At 46.3% G+C, this 20,761-nt stretch overlaps 1 protein-coding gene across 1 annotated transcript in view; it reads right to left on the bottom strand.

Moving 5' to 3' along the window:
• Positions 1-14,096: 14,096 nt before the first annotated feature.
• The window catches only part of FAM174B (family with sequence similarity 174 member B), a 44,619-nt gene continuing 37,954 nt past the window's right edge, over positions 14,097-20,761 (bottom strand). Inside the window, exon 4 of the mRNA XM_042039583.1 lies at positions 14,097-17,946. Coding sequence (XP_041895517.1) covers positions 17,943-17,946 — 4 coding nt within the window. The 3' untranslated portion in view covers positions 14,097-17,942. The remainder of the gene's footprint in view (positions 17,947-20,761) is intronic.

Raw genomic sequence — 20,761 nt, forward strand, 5'->3', positions numbered from 1 at the left:
CTCATGCCACAGAGAAGGAAAACAGAGGCGTGGAGGGGGGTGCTGTCATCTCCACAGCTAAATCCAGGCATTTTAAAATACAGCTTGGAGTGACAGCAGCTGCTCTGTAGTTTGGCCAAGTGCTGGAACATGACATTTTGGGCATTACAGGGTTGGGGTGGCTTGGTCTGAGTGACCCAACACAGATCAGGCAGCAAGGTAGTGGCAAGGAATTCTGTTGGAGTAATATCTGTGGGAATCTTTCTGTATGCCATCTATTTTTAATTTTACTATGTTTTTTTTCTGGTTCTCAGGGTCTCTTTTCAAGTTTTTCCCCTGTAACCACGAGGGCTAGAAACTCACAGCTTTTGTTGTATTAATGAAAGCTGAGCATGCCAAATAATCTCAGGTTCAAGAGCTGTGACTTCAAAAAGCCCACAAATAGCATGCCCTGTGAAAAAAAAAAGTAGTGCAAGCTCACAGCACCCCTTTTCCCCATTCCTGCAAAGCTCAGCTTTTACCTGGAGCTCACATCCCACTCTCACCCACAGCTTACTTTCATCTCCTCCATGGCTGCAGCTCCTGGGTCAGGACCTTCACTCTTAGAAGCCAGGGAGTAAGCCTGATGGCTGGGAGAGAAACCAGAAGATCAGGACATCTTAAGAGCTTGTTCTTGCTGCTGTACTGGTGGGAGCAGAGACCCTGACAGCCAGAGCCTCCCACAGCAGTTTTAAGCAAGACCCAAATGGAAACTCCTGCCCCACTCTGCCCTGTGGTCTCTAAGCTGGACGTTCACATTGCAAACCCCTCCGCACAAATCACACCACTGGATCTGTCCAAATCTACATGTATTTACTTGCAGGAAAAATGTCTCCCTAGCTTTGTTTTGAAAGGAGAAGATGAGGAAAGGGTGGATCTGAAATGAAGCCCAAAGAAAGGATAATGGGGGACCATGGTCTGCAGAACACGTAGAAGTTCCAGCCCTCTCCAGACCCCAGGAGTTTGCTGGCTCCTGCTGAAATTTCTGCTTCTCTGACCAAAGCCACGTGCTCACTGCTGGCCCCAGCCCTCCTGGCTGCCAACCCATCTGAACACAGCGTTACGCAAGTGCTTTGTGCCCTTCCTCTGCTCAGAAATTGGGACAAAACAAACCATTCTGCTCTGCTTGCAAGGAGGGTCAGCCTGCACCTTGCTCAGCCTTTGGAATTGCCACTGACTTGTCATCTGAGCGGCTCTAATTTGAACTAATGACTGGGAAACTCATTGCTGATTACAGGGCACTGCCAGGCTCCGGCTGCCAGCACACAAAAACCCAACTGCCCCCGCAAAGCCTGGTAGGATAATATTTCATAGCATTGCCAAAATGGACTTCAGCCGTTCATTTTGACAGCTGTAGTTGTAATCATTTATGATTAGGTTTTGCAGTGTGCTGGTAAAAGGACCATAAGGCATTTCATAAAGAAAAAAGAAAGAATGGGCCTTGTAGGCCTCGTCTCAGGGCTGTGATAAACCAGGAGGGAGGAATGGGGAAAGGCTGTGCCAAAGGACTAAGACTGGGAATCTTCTACAGACGACAAGGAAAAGCTATCTCCCTTTGGACACCACAATAATTATCATAAAGCTGAGCAACTGGGAAGTTCAAAACTTTGAGAGAGGGCACAAATTTGCAAGTTTTAGACCACGGACTTGCGGGAGGCAGGGGACCTGTGAGCAGGAAAATCTGTGTGCTCCATCCCTTTGCCAATTCAATACCATTAATACCATTCTACTGCCAGGCAGAAGAGCATTTCCACTGCAGTGTCTCAGCATTTGCCTTTTTAGGGAACGGGAAACAAAAGCCACACACTTCACAGAAGAGAAAGTGACACAAATACACATAAGGGAGGGGGAATTTGGAATGACTAAAAAGGTTCCAGCCTGTCCAACATCTGCCCACATGTTGGAGAAAAGCCCGACTGGCACCCCAGTTTGGATCCAACATACCCTGGTGCTCCTCTCCTTCTCTGTGGGGTCCACAAGACAGCTGACAGATTGGATAAACATGCCTGAAATGTGCAGTTTGGGTCATCTTGATTTTTTCCCAGTCAAGAACACCTCCAAAAATCATGTCATTCCCATGGAAAACTTCGGGCACGCAGAACTGAAAATTTCATCAGAAGTATATTTAATGGGAATTATTTCCCCAGTGGTGCTAGGCAGCCCTTAAAATGTGTGAACTTGAGGACATAATTTAGTATCTCTGCTGCAGCTCCTGATTTTCCAAAGGAGGAGAGAAACAGTAGTCCACCTTGTTAAAGCTCTTGGAGGGATTGTTGGAGAACATTAAATAAAAGCTCCCTGTTACCATTGTGCAAGGGCGTATTTGAGGTCTTGCCATTCTCTTCTGAGGTTGAATTTGCACCATAACTGGTGCTTGATGAATGTGAGCCCATGGCAAAGGCTGTCCCAGAGATATTGCAATCACCACTTCAGTGTTAATCTAAGGAGACTCACCACTTCAGAGGTGATTTTAAAGGGGAACATGAAATGAGCTGAGACTTAACACCCACACATGAAGAGGAGATAGATGTAAAAAATAAATCAGTTTCTCAGGCGGGAGGTCAGGCTAATCACCAGGTTCTGTTTGCTTGGGTGTGTTTCTGACACAGCAACCAGACCAGACTTTTGCCCATGTTAAAAATAAAAGCAAGTTAGGATGTCTGAAACTTTGAGACAGGATGCAGGGGAAATCCTTGGTCTGGTAAGTGCCTTCTGCCATGGTTTTCCTCACATGAAGAGCAGGACGTGGCTGTGCCATCCCCACACTGAAGGGCAGCAGCCACTCCATGGCCACTAAGCCATCCCTGACCAGAGTGTGCTCGTCTCTGCTGCCCTCCATCTTCCATGGTCAGTTCCATCAGTTTGAAGTCCCACCAGGTCATTTCCATGGTCACGTTGAATTGATACAAATGACTGCAGAATATGCAGGGCAGAAGAGACTCAGCTCGGCTCTCGGCAGAGCGTTTTGCAAAGAGGATTAGCAGCTGTGGGGGATGATTATTATCATTAATGATGTCAGAAGGGAGGCAAGCAGAGAATTCAGTATTTAGTGTTTTGACAAAAGCCACAGGGTTCGGATTTGCAGTCAAATTCTACAAAATGTTCTGCACCAAAGGCTTAAAAAACAAGTTAAATGTTTATTATACTAATAATTCTTCAGTTAACGTCAAGGCAGGTGAACAGGGGATCTAACACTTGATCCCCTGCTAAAGCTTTGGCAATTGCAAATGCTGGAAAGCCAGATGAGGCTACACAGGTTGCACAGAGGTAGCAGCACACGCTGCTGGGAACTCAAAAGGGGCTGCTAATTGCCCAAACCTGCCAGAACACTGTTTGTGCCCTGGCTCCTGACCTCCACACAGCCTGAAATCCAGCGTCATCCAGCTCTACAGCATCAAGCACACCCCAGGAGGATGTATTTGGAGCAGGCAGGGTAGCACTGGCTCTCATGTGGTGCCCTTACAACCTGAGCACACCTCTTCAGAAGACTGTGATCCTCCTCTGAGCCTCATATGCCTTCAAAGAGTGCTTTTTTCTGCAGCTCCAGCTCCTGAGTCTGAGTCCATGCTCATTTTTCACTTCCAAACTCCAAACTAAAAGACCTTGCAGGTGGCAGGGTGTGCAGACAAGTGTGTAAATAGATGTCCACTGAGACGTTCAAGTTAATTAGGAGACAACATTATATAAAACACAATAAAGCACTAATGAATAAACAAACAAGCCTCATTTGGGATCTTTTCAAATGCTTTCAAGCCAATGTTTTGACTTTTGGATGCTTGAGAGCCTGAGGAGTGGCAGAGCAGCAGCAGGGCAGAACATGGGCCTGGAAGAAATATGGGAAGTAAACACAGAGCTGTGATTCAGAGAGTGGAGCAGGGCTCAGCATTTCATGATCCCTGGGGAGAGCTCCTGGTTCACTTCTTTGTTGTGATAAAGACAACCAGCTTGGCCTAGGGCAAGACTTTTAACTTTTCCCATAGTAGAGAGCCTTGATTGTTGCTGGAAGGATCAGGTGGACAACTCCCACCAAGACGCTGGGTTCCTCACAGCCCTTTCAGCACAAACACAATACAGGCTTACAAACTGTAATTCTTTCAAACCAGCCCAGTGCACCTCAGTTTTCCCTAAAACAGGCCATGTCCCTCCTGTTCTGGATCCTCAAGGCTGGTCTCCCCCATGGCAGGGACAGTAGCAGGATGTTGTGGAGCTCGACGAATGTGACTTTCTTTATTCTGCTGTTTCAAACCTGGGAAATGTGGGTCGCTGATCTTCAGCATGACCTACATTCACAGCTCCAAATAAGCCCCTTTTGCCAGTGTTGATGCTTTCTAGCCTCAAGTTGAATCTGGAATGCACACACGAGTGCCCTGCTTTCCCTGGGTGTCCAAAGAGGGAAGTTATAACCGTGCCCAAGCAGATGTTGCTCAGACCATGCATGTCCTGCACACATGGCTGCAGCGAGGCCCTGCCTGAGCCAACAGCAAACTCAAGTCTCTGTAAAAGCATCTCCTTACTCAGGACTAGCTGTACTTATGCCCTGCAGGGGAAGGATGGACAACAAAAGGACTTTTAGCATTCCTGTTGTCTTTCTAGTGTGCTGGATGGGGCTGGCACGAGCAGAGGAAAGTGCACCCACACATGGCACTCTGGGCAGAGCCTTGGGCAGGCAGCAGCTCCAGCAATGATTGTGGAATCCCAGAATCACAGGGTGGTTTGGGTTGGGAAGGGACCTTAAAGATCCTCTCGTTCCAATCCTCCTGCCATGGGCAGGGACACCTTCCACTATCACAGGTTGCTCAGAGCCCCGTCCAGGCTGACCTTGAACACTTCCAGGGATGGTACAACCCTGTGCCAGGGCCTCAGCACCCTCACAATAAAGAATTTGTAAATCTATATCTCTGCTCTCTAATCTATACCTCTCCTCTTTAAAACCGTTCCCCATTGTCCTATTGCTATCTGCTTCTGCAAAAGGTCGGTCTCCCTCTTTTTCAGAAGCCCCTGTTAGGTATGGAAAGTCACAATGAGGTCTCCACAGAGCCTTCTCTTCTCCAGGCTGAACAACCCCAGCTCTCTCAGCCTGTTTTTGTATAAGAGTTGCTCCAACCCTCAGATCATCTTTGTGCATCCAAAAATGTCCTGCCTTCGTTGCCACTGGCAGCAATCCTGCTGTTGTCTTCACTGGAGGCAAGTTTTTCACTCCAGGTTTCTTCTTTCTTCACATAGGTGAGGAAAAAGAACCTGTCAGATGCTTTTTGTGCATAAGGGAGTTCTTTGTATGCCTCATCTGTCTTTTACAAAAGTGCCACTTTCACTGATCCTTTCAGACCTTGTCACCACTCCATCCATCACATCACCTCTACACCTAGGACACGCAGAAAATATGAGTCATACTGACTGGATTTTGTGCACAGGGAGAAAGGAAAAGTTCTCATATGCCTGTTACTTTCCCTAAGTTTGGGAGGATATTTCAAATGGTTCTTGATTATTATTAGCAATTCCTTTCACAAGCTAAATATGAAAGAGAAGACAAAAAAATCTGAAGGAGGAGGAATGGCATGAGAAAAGGGAGAAAGAAGAGGAAGCATCCTTGTATGTTCTGGAGACAAGGCATGGAAAAAACCCATTATTCCTGGTGCCTACACGCCCTGAGGAAGGCATGTGATAGCTCACAGCGGCCACCCAGGTCACCTAGCTGAGCTTGGTGGCCTTTCAGTGACACAAAAGCATCTGAAAGGACAATGATGTTCACCCTGGGAATGTCTCCAAATCCTGGATAGCCTGGCATCAGGGACACAGCATGGCTTGAACAGCTGGGGGAACAGAAATAGCCCCAGTTCTCTCCTGAACTGTTTATTTCAAGACTGAGGCGCTTTGGACAAATCACTATCGATGCTCCTCTTCCTGCCTCCCACAGCTTTCTGAGGCTGCCCAGGGAGAGCCATATCTGTCACTGGTTTCATGCTGTTACTGGCTGATGGGGAACAGGCCAGGCACCCCGGCTGGGTTCAGGACCAGCACACTTGGCGCAGCACTGATCCCAACCCTGAGGGTCCGGCTCCAACCAGCGCAGCCTCCCAGAGCCTTCCTGAGAATCACACAGCACTCCTGCCCTTCCCCAGCTCTTCCATCGTGTCCTGTGTATGTTTGCATCCCATATATCATGCACAAATGTAGGTCATTGCAAAGACCATGCCTCAGCAAACTGTGAAATCTCAGCGTGGCCTCTTGCCTTATGTGCAAGAGGATTTTCTCACCTCCCATCGCTCCGGGCTGCTGCCACACTGAGTTCTTCCTTCTCAGCGAGTCCCTGCTCCCCAGCAAGTGTCAGGAAATCTCCTGGCAGCAGTGATGGCAAACACCTTGTGACAGGGTGAACATTGCGGGCTGCAGGCTGCCTCGGGCAGGAAAAGGGGGTGAGGGGTGACAAACTCCAGCACCTCACCTGAATATCTTCTGTGCAACCATCCATCCACCACCCCCACTGCCCCTGAGACCTCTCCTAGGTGTGCCTCTCCTCTGTGCACTGGAGTGAAAGAAAAATCAGTTTGTTTTGTATACACAAGGCACTGAATTCTTGCAAGCAGTGGGGGAAGCTCCATGTTTGTGCTGGTGGCAGCAGGAGCAGGGTCCACCCTTCTGGCTTTTTACTGCTGGGTGGGCAAAGTCAAAAAATCAAAACAACATGTCCATGTACTGAGAACAAAATAAGGGCTTGTTGGCTGGGAGCTGGCAGCACAGGAAATCCTCCTTTGTGTTGTCTCAGCAGAGCCACAGCTAAACCAGCTGCATTTTTGGCAGGAACCCTTCCTCCTTCCCTCACTTGTGGTCAGTATGTGCTGCACCGAAGCCTAACGCAGGCTGGACACCAAGCTGTGACATCCTCTGGGTGCTTGGAGGTGCCACACCACATTTCCAATCACCCCAGTGACGAAAGCCAGCCAGTGGAGTGTGATGGGGAGAGAGCTGGAGCCATTGAGCCAGATGATTTAATGTATTGGCCGTGTCAAACATGCGTCACCAGGGGCTGAGCTGACCTCCACAACAGCAGGAACAGATTCTTCCCTCAGTGCTTCAAGCCAGGCTGTGTCCCCTGCACCTTCTACCTCCATCCCAACAAGGTTTCCAAGCCAGCAGAATTAGTTCTGCTAAATAAAGGTAGCTCCTAACAAGGGCTGTTGGTCTCCGACCTAGCAGCTCCTGTTTTTTGGGGAGGGTCACAGACATGGTGTACAAAAGCTCAGTGCAGCACCAAAACCACTGACTAACCCCACACCTGCTGCACACTTGATATGTGTGAGCTGTATAAAGGTTTCCTCTGTTTGTACACATTTTTATTAGCCCTTAATAGGCTTCAATGAAGTATTTTCAGGTTCTGCACAAAAAGAAAATGCCAAAGGAAGCCTAAAATTCCATGTTCTTTATGTCCTTCCTCAGATTTCACCTTTTTAGACAGCACATCAAAACAGGAACATAACGGAGCTGCTATTACTGCTAATGCTTTTCACATTATTCGAAGTGCAGGGAACAATTTTATGGCATTAATGACAAGTTGCTACACTCGGATCCGCCACCAAACTGCAGCTCCATTCACCTTCTCTCCTCCACTTCTGTTCATCCCCACCTGTTCCCCGTCAGAAGGTGATGCACAGCCGGTTTGCTCTGCTTCCTCTGAAAATCCTATCAAAGAAAACTCCAAACGCTCCGAGTTCCTTTCAGAAAAATAAAATAAAATGAGCAGAGGAAATGTCACCTTTCAGAGGCTTTTGCCCCAGAGCAGCAGCAGCACCTTGATGCCTCCAGCACAGGGCAAATTGCACAGCAGCTCCCCATGACGGGAGCAGACCCACCTTGTGCCTGGCTGCCTGTTCTGCTGATGAAGAGCCTGGCAGGTCTCCTCAGTTCTCCTTCCAAGCTTCTAATGAGCCAGACTCATTAATCACCTCTCCCTTACCAAGAGAGACCTTACTACACACTCTGTGCTTGCCAGCTTCGGAGCAAAAAGAGGCAGATGCGGTTCCCAGGCTTTTGACCTGAGTTTGTGGGAGCTTTGGGTTCTGCAGCCTTCTGTGCAGGGTGGTGATGCCCTGGCTGACTTGTGAAGCCCTGGTGAAGGGATGGAACTCTGAGAGGTCTTTCCTGTGGCTCAGGCTGCTCAGGTTGGCACAAGCTGCAAGCCCAGCCTGATGGAAAGCCAGCCAGCCGTGCAGCGATTCCAAGCCCAGCCACACAGTTAAATGGCTGAATAACCCTGCCCTGGCATGGGGGAAGGAAGTGTCATTCATTTTATGGCTGGAAGGAGCCAGGAGAAAGCACCTTCTAGGGGTAAGAAATGCACACAGCACCACTGAAGCTGCTGGAAGGTTTTGTATTGGGAAGTTCTGGACACACAGGTTCCAAAAATGACATGTTTCCCCAGAAGCACAGCCACGGTGCCATGTAGGGCAAGCACTGGGGCAGCCTCAGCATCTTTGCACTTAAAGGGGTGTGATTTGGTGAATCTGAACAACCAAGAAACTTTCAGCCCAATGCTGTGTCTTTACACAAGCTGCCAGCTCTGTTTTGGATCAGCAGCCTTGTGCCTTCTTCATCGGGCTTCCTCTTCCACCCGGGTCTCATGGATAATAACTGGGGCGGGAGGAGCAGCTTTAGGAAGGATAGCACTTGGCAAGTGTTTGGTCACTTGATGAGATGGGAGGGAGGAAGGGTCAGGACCAGAAAATGATAAAGGGCACAGGTGGAGCAATCACTGCAAGTGGTACAAGGTGGCTGGGAGGTGTTTTGTTAGCCACCAGTTCATGGAGACCAGCAGAGCTCCACACCTCACCAGAGAGATCTCCAGAGGCTTCCTAGAGACAGGTAAGGTAGAAAAAGTAGCTCATATTTGTTCTGAGCACACAGAAGGTGTTTTGGTTTTAAGTGAAATAATGGTGGTAGCAGACACTACATTTGTACATGTGCTTGTTTGCTCCTGGCACCCCTCTCCAAGTGGTTTGATAATGCTCAGGGTGAAGAGGGGATGCCTGAGACATCCAGATTTGAGACTGGAAATGGGTGAGGGATCGGTGACTTCCAGTAGTAGTGAGGTGATTGGTCACCTGTATCTGATCTTCAGGCTTGAACCCACCAAGGTGGACATCAGGACTCTTCAAATTCCTGAAGCTTAAAATACCTGGAGGTGGTGTGGCCAAGGGCACTAATGTCAGCTTGGAGAGTGAGCTCTGGGTGTACTGAGCCAGTGATTTCACATGACTGAAGGGCTCTGCTATGTTCTGGTGGGTTTAGAGCAAAGAGAGCAGGAATTGACACATCTTGAGTGCTGTGTTCTGTATTTGATATCTCCTTGCGTGCACCTCGTGTGCGTGTATTCATCCTCACAGAGGCTCCTGCCTGCTTGCTCTCACACTAATGAGATATTCTCACTCATTTCTTTGTTACGCTACCTCTAATTTCCAGCTCTTTGACACAAGCAACCATTTTTCTCTAAAAGGCTGAGATCACATGGCAGGATTATAAATTTGCTCCTGAAATGCACCATTAATAAATAATAAAGTGTTTATAAATATGCAAAATAGATTATTAGTCAATTCTACAAAATCTTGGCTACAGGAGCATAAAAGTGTGCCCTGCAGCTTGTATATCTATTATAAAAAAGAGGAAGGAACTAAAAAGAAATTCAGATTCCCTTTTTAACTTCCAAGCAGTAAATGCTGAATAACTTATTTCTGATAGTGATTATGTTAAAAGCAAATCATTTGTTTCCTTGAACAGCAATGAACAATGCACTGCAAATATGTGATTTTTAAAATATTATGTATGAGCAGAGGGACAGAGCATGTCCTTCATTTGAACAGCTCATTAAATAGAAGCTCTTCAGCAAGAGCCTTGCCCTGTCTGCGAGCATCCTGAGCAGTACCATTCTTTTATTTAAGCTTAGCAAGTTTCAGGAGTGCTAAGAGCACCTAAATATTCCTCCCTCTTAACTACAGGAGCTCAGATTGGAACGTTGAATTACAGAATCACAGAGTGGTTTGGATTGAAAGGGACCTTAAAGATCATGCAGCTCGATGGGTGTGTGCGATGTGTTCTGTTGATGTATATTTGATGGGTCTGTTGAGTCAGACATGGGAAGTGGCAGCTCCTGAGGATCTCGGCATTGTTCTGGATAACACCTGCCTTTCTAGCAAGACCCATCCTCATCAGTAGGTTGTTGCAGCAATGTTTTGCCTCATTAGTCCAAAATAAACAGATTTCTTTCTCCTTTGCCACAGCTTTATCCACAAGGGCGTTGTTAATCTGTACCACAGGTAATGCACAGCGGGGATGAGAGTCAGGAAACTGGGAATTTGGTGGCAGAAATGCCACGGGAAGCTGGATGGCAAAAGGGGCAGGAGGGGAAGAAGGCCAGGGACCACTGCATTCACTGCTGAGCTCTGAAAGCATTGCTGCACCATCAGCAAGAAGAACTGGTCTGACCCCAAAAAACGTTATAATACACAGTAAAGGAAATAGGGGAAATTGCCTAAATGTTGGGGAAGATGGAACAGGAAAACCTTGGAAATATGATTGCCTGACAAAAGATTTTGGGAATATGAAAACTACAGGCAACATCGAAATGAAAGCCACTTTTGAAATACCAGGTCTTAGTTACTGAACAACTAGGAAACAATGGTATGGCCACTGAAGTAATCCCCTCTTGATGAAACAATACCCTCTGCTTGCAGGCAGGTCCAAGGGTCAGAGCAGACCCTACTAGCTCAGCAGAAGGGGTCCAAAGAGTAGTTTTTAGAAGTTAAGATGTAACACTCTATGGTAATATAAGAACTCTTATAGGCTGTATGTAAATGCTATAGGATTTGTATCTTGTATTAGATTGGTTAGTGACAATTAGAATATTCAGTACAGAAGATGATTTATTGTATTGTAACCAGGACTTCAGACATTCTGATTCTGATTCTCTCTCTTCTTCTCTATTCCTCTCTTCCACTTCTACTCTTACTTCCACTCTTGCTCTTACACCCTCTCTCTCTCTCTCACCTGCTTACTCTCTTGGGCCTGCTCAGAGCTGAGTCTAGCAGCTCTGAGCAGTGCCCCAATACCCTCGCCCTTTACAATAAACCGACTGTGTCCCAAGACCTGCCTATAGAGATCTCCGTCTCCATCCGTCTCCGTCCCGACCGAACCCGCCTGTAACCTACACCTACACAGACTGGAGTTTTTTCTGTTTAACTGAGAATCATCTCAGTGCCACTGGGATCTGCGCTGTAGGAGTGCTTATGCAAGGAGATGGAGAGAACCAGGTAATTTCAGACACTGCCCAAAAGGCGCTACTGAGACAACTCTGCTGACAGCCACGCAAAAATGAAGTGGGGAAATGTCAAATGTTCTTGACCTGAGCTTAAACCTTTATGAATTGAGGGCAGAGGGAGAGAAATGTGTCTGTAAAGAAGAGCTTCTCTTCAGATAAATATGTTTGTATCGAGTCACAGTCTGGAAATCCGTGGAGGGGAAACAGCTGGGGGGGCAAAGGATTTGGAAGTGATGCTTCAAGGAATTGATGACAAAGAGTTTATTTTTGCTCAGCAGCAGCACAGTGGTTATTCTGGGCTGGCATCAGAGCTGATGAGGACCAGCCACATCAACACAGGCCCCTTTAACAGACTTGTTCCCTGGCAAGAAATGCACATCTGAAACTCACAGCTGAGGATTCACTGTGAGCAGGGATAGTGAGTCTGGAAGGGAGGCTGGCTTCTGTGATCCTACAGCCTGGAGAGAGTCTCTTTCCAACCTGGATGTAAGAGGGAATTTTGCCACAGTTATTTCACTGGCATTTAGACTTGGCAGAGGAGTCCCCAAGGATGTTCTGTGCTGCTCAGCACAAGTCAGAGAAGATGTTTAAACTGCCTCATCTGGCTTTTGGAATCGGTAAAGGTCCTGGGCAGGTATCTGGTGCTAGACTGTTGATAGGCCACAATAACAACATGTGCACTGAATTAAATTATCTACAAAGAGCCACGGCAAGAAGGCCAGAGGAGTCAGGACGAGCTGTAAGCAGGTGATGTGTTACCCTTCACAGAAAAGCCGTAAAATAAATTGTCCTGGCTGAGGTGGTGCAGTAGGTCACCTAATCCTTATCCCTCCTCATCCTTCAAACCAACAGTCCCCATCTGCACCTGACAGAGCTGCCCTGGCCAGGGAATCTGAGTCTTTGTTTCACACTCAGATCAGTGGGTTCCCTCCATCACTGGGCAGGATGGATTGGGCAGCGACAGGCAACAACCAGGAGTGTGTTCTCAAGCCAAGGCTGGCAGCCTTTGAAGTCTGGCAATTAGGATTGTAACATCTTCCAAGATAGAGATTAAACATGCTGGTTGAAGCTTTGAAGCAGCTGCTCAAGCTCCTCAGGACCTGCCTTCTCCTTCCTTGTCCATATGCAGCCTAAGTGGGTTCTCCCCACAGAGCTGGGGGGAGCTGGGCTCCCCTGTGCTGCTGGTCCCCCAACGTGGAGGCAAGGGAGGGAACAAGAAGGCTGGAGACACCAGGATGAGGGGAGAGAAAAGCCTAGTAAACAGCTTTATGCCTCCTAAGCCATCAAAAACTGCATCTGGATTTTTAATCCCCGTTGCTTCTTAGCTTTAAAAGCAATGGCCACGCCTTCCATGCTGCTTTCTTGAGCTGAAGAGTTGTTTTCCATGAATTACAAGTACTGTTTTGAAATATATTTGGCTCATCTAACATGCTGTGAGCAAATGGCCACGGGAGAACCGAGCCAACCTGGAGTGGGCGTCTGTTTGAAACCAGAGCTAGAAGAATTTCTGGCCTCTTCAAAATTGGTAATTGCCAGCTGATAGGGAGTTTAACTATCCTCAATGTTTCTGAGCAGCTTAGTTACAGACTACTTGGTCTTAAGCAATTAGAGCTGTTGCTGTTTCATACTCTTAATAGAGCTTGTTGTCAGGCATGATTCCAATCATCTCAGTGTTCAGCTCCTGTCTCCGATAGCATTTGCCACACATCGCTGACAATTTTGCAGTTATCAGTATCAAGGCATCCAGAGATCACTAACACTGAGACACAATGAAGACAACCCCCCCCGCCTTTCCCAGGGTTATAAATGTGAATTAGCTCTGTTCACTTAACCTCACTCTTGCACACAGACTCACTAATAAGAGCAGCAGCTTGTACGAGGGTGGTAACAGCCACCCACGGGAGAGGGGAAGCTGTGTTGTACACTGGCCCATGCAGAACTCTTCTAGATACTGCAGAAATAACCCTTTAATGGGATCCATTTAGAAAAAAAAAAAATTATGAAGACTTGCCTGAGAAAACCTTTGTTGCAGCTTTGGGCTTCCCCATGTCAAAATTCAGAAAGGGTTAAGCTGAGTCTTGTCCTTGCCTCACACAACCTCAGCTGCAATCACCTTCATCAAACTCAGCTCTTCAGCTCTTACTTAGGTAATAATTCCCCCGAGATTTTTGGTCATTTGCTCATCTTCCACTTGAGACCTCATCAGAAAGGTAAGTACCCCAGCGATTGCAGCCTCTGCCTTTTGTTCTGTGCCATCCTCACTCCTGCAGCCTGTGCTAAGAGCAGCCTGTCCTGCTTAGCCAGCATTAGGCTGGGGCTCACCTTGAACGGTCTTATACCTTCCTACACAAACCAGCTTTGCTGCTCAACAGCTGACTCAAGGCTGACAGCATTTTGTTGGGTATTTTGAATTAGATTGAGGTTTACTTTACTGGCAGGACATAATTTAAAAGGCAGAGATGGAACAGCAGCTGCCTCTTGTCTGCAGCACTGAATTACTCTTAGACTGTTCCTGAAGAGATGAAGACATCAAGGCAGAGGAATCATGTGGTACGTGGCAGAGGAGAAAGGCAGAGCTAATCCCTGCACAGGGTGCTGGACCAGTCTGTCCTGTAGCTGCTCCAGAGCCCAGGAGCATCTGCTCTCCATAACCAGGAGGAAAACAGTCCTCTGAGAACTGCTAAAATGGATCACACAGGTGCTCTCACATGCACCTCACTCCAAAATGCAACACCCCTCTCCCATTGCTGCTATAAACGTAACACACAGCACAGGGGTTTCAAGAACATGTTTAATGATGGCAGTTTCCACTGAAACACATGAAGTCCATTCAAACGCAACCAATTTTTTCTTAAAAAGAAGCTTTGGTCACAATGACAAATTCTTTTATAAAAAAAAAACTTCAAAGCAATTGCACAAAACTGAACACATGGTCCTGATACCTCCTGACACACAAACTGCAGCAGCAGAAACTCATCTAACAAGGAAAAATCTTTAACAAAAACCACAGCCTACCACCCTGCAGAGATTATACCATGTACACGGAATTAGAGGGAACAGTTATAAACAAAGTCTTTGAGTTAATTAGTGTCTATGTGTTCAAGCTTCATTAGTGCCTGTAAACTCCTACACGTAAATTTGGCCTTAAGATAAACACTAGGGGATTACAAAGTCAGTGTGCTAAACAAGTTTTTGCAGTCATCTCTGCAACTTCCAGGGAACAGAAGGGGAGAAAATGCAAATACAAAGCTATCTGTGTACTTAGTTCTGCAGGTAAGCATGGCACACTGACTTCTGGCTTCTCAAGTGTAATCTCTGGTGACAGGGCTGTGCCTGGAGCAAAGCAGCTGCAATTCTGTGCAGGGTTTTCCCTCCACATGCACAAAGGAAAAGCCTCTGACTCACACACTCTGTTTGCCTCAGCCAGGAGTCGGTGTATTCTGTAAGCAGTAAGTGAGCTACAGGCAGACAGCTGTAATAACATTTCTGTTTTCATTTTCTGTAACAAAAAATATGCCTTTAAAAATGGTCTTGAACAAAGCAAGTTTGACTATGCAACACAAACTAGCAGCAGAGACTAAAACATGTTACAGTCACAATCAGATTAAATCTGCAGTGTGAGATACACAGAACATTAAGGTAAAAAACTCATGTAGTGGTTAATGGCTATTTCTTCTCTGATGAACTCCTTCAACTACCTGAACCGAACAATTCAAATTATTAAAACTATGTTTTAAACTGATTTCTACTATTAAAAAAATATTCATATATATATACTATTAGATGAGTCACATCAAGTGCTCTTAAAATCTTAACTAAATATAGCTATAGAATATTTAACCAGACACTTTAAATCACATACAGCAAGTTCTGTAGAGGTAAACATTGCCTCACATTTGCAACAGCAACTGAGTATCAGAAAGAGCATTCCAATTATTTTCATGACCATGAGCAACTGGTCAGGTTGACCCTTTATTTCCACCAAGCAGCTGCTGTTTTCCTATAAGCACTTTTTAGCTTATGGCACACAGTTTGGGACCTCCCCGAGGAGCCAGGAAATCCCAGCTGCCACTGAGCACCTCCATCTTCAACATCTTAAATACCTGGTCCCTGTCCACCACTGAGATTTGGCCATGTTGTGAAAACAGTGGGATTTTTTTTTTTTTTTTAATTTTTTTTAGCTACAAGCAAGGGGAGCAGAAGGCCTTTGCCAGCCTAACTCAACAAGTGACCTGAAGGTGCTGGAAAAACTGATATCAAGAACTGACTTGCCCTCAGAAGGGAGAAGTGCCCTTCATGCATCTTTTCTTCTCATCTCTCTCCTACACAACTTGGTCTTGCCTTTCTTTTGTGCAAAGAGATGGTTTCACTCCCTGTCCCCCACTCTGAGAGTGCCTGATGCTCAGTTGAATGAGCGTGGCAGAACAGTGGCCATGAATATGTTGCCATGGTGCCTGCACAGACAGGGCAGCCACCTCACCCTGTCCCCTCCTTCCACAAACACCAACAGAAGCTTTTAACCTCCCTTTCTCCTCTCAGCATCGCCACTTCTCTGACTTCAAAAGGGCTTGGTCTGCCCAAGAAGTTCAATTCCCAGCCTTCAAAGTCTTGCAGCCCTGAAGAAACTCAGTATTTCCTTCTGAAGCATCCAGCCTAGAGTCTGAAACCTGCTTTACCGAGGTGGGGAGAGAGCTCCAGACCTTACCTCAACCTGCAGCACCGTTCCACTCTCTGCTCTGGTTCCTACCAGCAAGAACAACCTGCCCAGCCCATCCTCACCTCGCAGCTGACATGTCAAATATTGCTTGGTAACAGTGGCACAGAATGACTCAAACTATTCCATGAATGAAAATAACAGAGCATTTTATATTGCCTTGATGACTAATATTAACACAACAGTCTGCTTTGGGATTTTTCCATGCAGGCTGAGCCGGCTGTCTGCAAAGCCTTTGCTGAGTCACAGCTAGGGAAAGCAAGCTGTGGTATGGCAGCTGCTGGGATGAATGCACAAGGCTGCTGGAAAGGAAAAAAATTCCCCTTCACCTCCTTTTACTGACTGAAGGGCCAAGGGGAACCACACAGAACTGGTGCAGGTCATGACATCATGACAAAGCAGTTTTGTTTTCTCAACAAACCTCAAATCTCAACAGGGCTTTAAAAAAAAAGATAAAAATCCCAAAAGTAGCAGCCTCCTGCAAGGTTGGTGCTTGGCCAGAAACCGCAGTCTCCTTGAGGGATTGCAAGGCTGGGAGAGGGTCAAGCAAACAGTGGGACAATCCTAAAACAATTGGAAAATATGTGTTCCCCAAGAAAAGCAAGGTTCCAGCCAGCTTAAAAACCCAAAATAGAAGGTGTTAAGGAGGGCAGTAAACAGTAAGGTCTGAACTTCATCTGTGGTTACTCTAAAGGAAAACCACAAAGTAGAGAAACTAACCCAGTTAGGTTTGCCCTTTCTACCGCTGGCCCGGCTGCCTGGATGCCTGTGGTCTCCCAAACCCGACCTTTCCAGATGCAGCAATCTAATTCCCACAGTTGTCATCCCACAGCTCTGACCTCTGCAGCACAAAGCACAGCAGGGAGCAACGGGTAAAAATGTGTCCTTGGGTTAAATGAGCTTTGTCAAGCAGGTAGTAAGGGAAAATTTCCAGTTTGACAGAGAATAAGATCACTTACATGAAGCTTCCATGAAAAATAAGACGTGGTCTCTCTGCAATCCAATCATTCCACATGAGGACTTACTTTGCTTAGAAAAAGGTAATATAGATGAATTGTAGACAAGTTACAGTCAGCACAGAACAGTACAAAACACTGGTTTTACTCCCAGTGGAAGGGCAGAAAATTACAAAAATATATCTTCTTTAATCCAAGATTGTTGTAGTTTAGAGCATGTCTGATTCTTCCTATTTCCCTGTGGTCTCACTTACTGAAGTTGGTCTGATCAGAGCTCCTTGGGACAATGAGAGTGTCATAGTGAAAACTTAGTGCAATTGTTGTTAAAAAAAAAAAAAAAAATCAGTAGCAAGTCAAGAAAATTTCCTACATGAGTCAATGTCCCAACCCCTTCCCACCCAAAACCCTACACCAAACATAGTGTGGCATTTCAGCATGGCTTACATTTTTACCATCTTAAAGTCCTAAGTCACCTCTGTAAGGCCCAAAAATACTTCCTGATTTTTTTTTAAACACATGATCTGTTTAACAATGACCAAAGTTTAACAGTGACTGAGGTGTTGAATTAGGATTTCAGAAAATAAGTCCTTGGGGCAGCTCAGTTTAATTTTCCTTGTCTCCCTCCTTCTGCAAAACTTATTTAGACCGTAAGGAGCTGCACCTTGTCATGCTTTGGTGACACTACAGCCCTCCTAAAGCAAGAGAGCCGAGTTTGCAAAGAGGAACTTTGGCCATTCCAACGCAGGAGTCGGGACACCAGGGAACCAAATGGTGCTGTTTTAGTCAGAAGATCCACAGCCTGCTGTACAAACAGCACCTCGAGGAGGTGAGGCTTGGTTTGGTTGTAATGCTGCAGAGATGAAAGCCTCCCTTTCACAGTTATGGGTTCAGCAGGTCCCTCGACAGCAGAATGACATCTTGCAGGGCACCGACGCTCCACGGAGCTGCTTTACCTGGAAAGCAGAAGAATTAGTACAGCTGGAGATTTGGAATTAAAGAGCTCACAGGCAGAGATGAGAACCCACGTGTGAAGTGGAAAAAAAAATCCCAATGGCCACAGAGGAAAAGGCAGCATCATTCACTGGGATTGCCACCGGTCCCCTCCAGCAGCTCACGTATCTGGTGGCACCGATGGGATGTTAGTGCCATGCCAGGAGAAGAGATACCAAGGGAAGACAAAAGCAGAATTAGATGAGACAAAGCCCAGACGCTGGAAGATCCTGTGGCCAGTCACTGTGCAGAGCAGAGAAGGGAATGTGCACACGGAGGCACATGGAACCCATTCTGGACCTCACAGCTTTTTCACCCCTTACCCATCAACACACATGGACCATCCTCCTTGCTATGGATGCTCCTCCTGACACCCTACTGCCTTAACTGCTTCAGGGTTAAAAAACAATCTTAACAGGAACTTACTACACTCCAGGAAAGAGATGAGAGCCCTCCGGTAGGACTGCAGAGCAGCAGAACAGGGTGTGCTCTGCAACAGCTGTTACAGCAGCATCAGGGACCAACTGGCCTTCAAAACCCAGCAAAAATTGCTTTTTGACTATCTCTTTTTCTCCCCTGCTGTGAAACCTCTGGGAAATCCTTAACAGCAGCACCAAAGCTTTGGCAATTTGTTGTATTTATAGTGAGCTGCTGCCTGTGTTGGTGATTTGCACCCCCTTCAGATGAGGATAAATGATACCCCTCCATTTACACACAACTTGTCACTGCTGCCTGCTGGGGAAAAAAAATAAGCTGCTATAAACCCCAGTACAATTCACCTGGCATCATCCAGAATTGCCTGCAGCTTTCACTGGAAAAAAAATCCATTAGACCTGCTCCCTTGAGAGTGAACACCTCGCAGTAACAAACGGAACAATTCCATGCTCCATTCAGAGCTGCACAGGCAGTCAGGATCTCGAAAGGATGTAGTCCTAGAGAAGACACCAACAGTGTAACCCGTATTTTACAGACTCCCAAGACTCAAGTACATCAAAGGCTGAACCCTGCAACTGTGCTGAAGATGTCTCTATCCAATTCAATGCTATCAGTGCCTGAAAAAGGGATGAATCCAGAATCCAGCCCTTACATGTGGTGCATCTTTCCTCTAAAACATCCTGCATTCTCTCAAAAGCCCTTTGGACCCACAATGGTTGCATAAATATTCCTGTCCTCTTCCCTCAGCTTGCCACTGCTCCTTACACATAAATCTTTCTCCTTTCAAGAGCACTTTGGAAGATGCATTCCTAAACTGCTTCTGCGTTCTGCTGTTGCTGCTGTTAGAGGGAAAAATGACAATCCACAGGGAAAACAAACTGAGGAATTTTACTCAGCCAACAGGAAGGACAGAGGCTTCAATCTGCCCCAAGAAAAACTTTCTATCAGTATTTATTTAGGAGCCTGACATCAGGACTAGCATTTAAATTCCAAGCTCCTTCCCCAGCTCCGGGCTGTCACATGGCACATATCGCCCTGGACAGTTGTGAAATTCCCCCAGCTGGGCTCAGCAAGCGAAGCAAAAGCAGAACTTGCTGCCTCCAACAGCTGCAAGTCAGCAGGGAGAGGAGTCACTGCTGATATCCCAGATTACTGAAGCGCTTTCAAAGCCTTTCATGTACAAGGTGCCACAGAATTTATTCAGAACTTGTTTTTGGTTTCCTATTGAAGCTGACAAGAAATCCCCCAATGAGCTACACTAGAGTTAATAAGCTTAACAAGCTAACAATTTTATTTACCTTTTCAGAAACTGGTTCTCTTTGCAGCTGTTTTAATCTCTTTTCTCTTATTACACAAAACAAGCAGAGTGTTCTGTGGTGGGGGATGGACACCAGTTTGTTGGGGACATTTGCCTGTAACCTATTTTACTTCACTGCTCTCTACTCGAGTATCACTCAGTGCCAAATGATGAATCAAAGGCTTAGCTCCATCACGGAGATCACAGAACCCGTGCAAATTCCCCTTGCCTTCTTGAAAGAAAGTTCTGAAGGAGCAAAGAGGAGAGGGAAATCTTCAAATCAAGATCTATTTATGGGATGAGAAAGAGCACATTTGGAGGATGGGATTTAGCTTTCCACTAACTCATTTTTGAAGATGTGCAGCAAATCCCATCATAAAACTTGAAAAAACATCTGACATCTGGGAAATTATGACCAATACAGTTCATATGGTTCAGGAATCAACTGGACAAGGATGCTTTTCAGCCTCCAGCACAGATTGAATTGGTTATCACGAAACAAACACTCTTTCCATTGCTCAGTTTGCTTTCTTTGTGTAGCTCTATAATAATTTCAGAACAATTCCTGAACTTTTTATCCAAATGCCTCTCTCAGTACTAGAGCAAATACATACAGAAACATACATATTAAACCAGTGGTTTCCATGAAGCTTTTTAAGGAGGTGTCAATGTCCAAGTGATCTGGCACCTTTACTCTGCGACAATCTTTGATTTATACTTTCCCCCTCTTGGCACACAGAAATTGTGCCTGCAGGATTAGAGAGGCCATTGACAGAGCTGCTTCCCTGCTGCTGGAATGAGGTTGCAAAGAGGGGATCTGATCCAGCACACATTCGACAGAGGCAGCAGTGGGTGGCTTTTATATGCACAGAAAGGGCTGTGTTTGGGTAAGATTTTGAAGTGGTCTCATTAGTCTGCCTTACTGGAGGAAGGTGGTTATTTCTTGTTGCTCCACTGCCCAAAGGAATCGGGGGGGGGGGGGGGGGGGGGGGGGAGAAACCGGGAACAAAAAAAAAAAAACAAACAGAAAAAAAAAAAAAGTGAAA

The sequence above is a fragment of the Corvus kubaryi genome, unplaced genomic scaffold (assembly GCF_017639235.1).
Source record: "Corvus kubaryi isolate FWS band 111438036 unplaced genomic scaffold, C.kubaryi_AGA036_p1.0 37394, whole genome shotgun sequence".
In the NCBI taxonomy this organism is placed as follows: domain Eukaryota; kingdom Metazoa; phylum Chordata; class Aves; order Passeriformes; family Corvidae; genus Corvus; species Corvus kubaryi.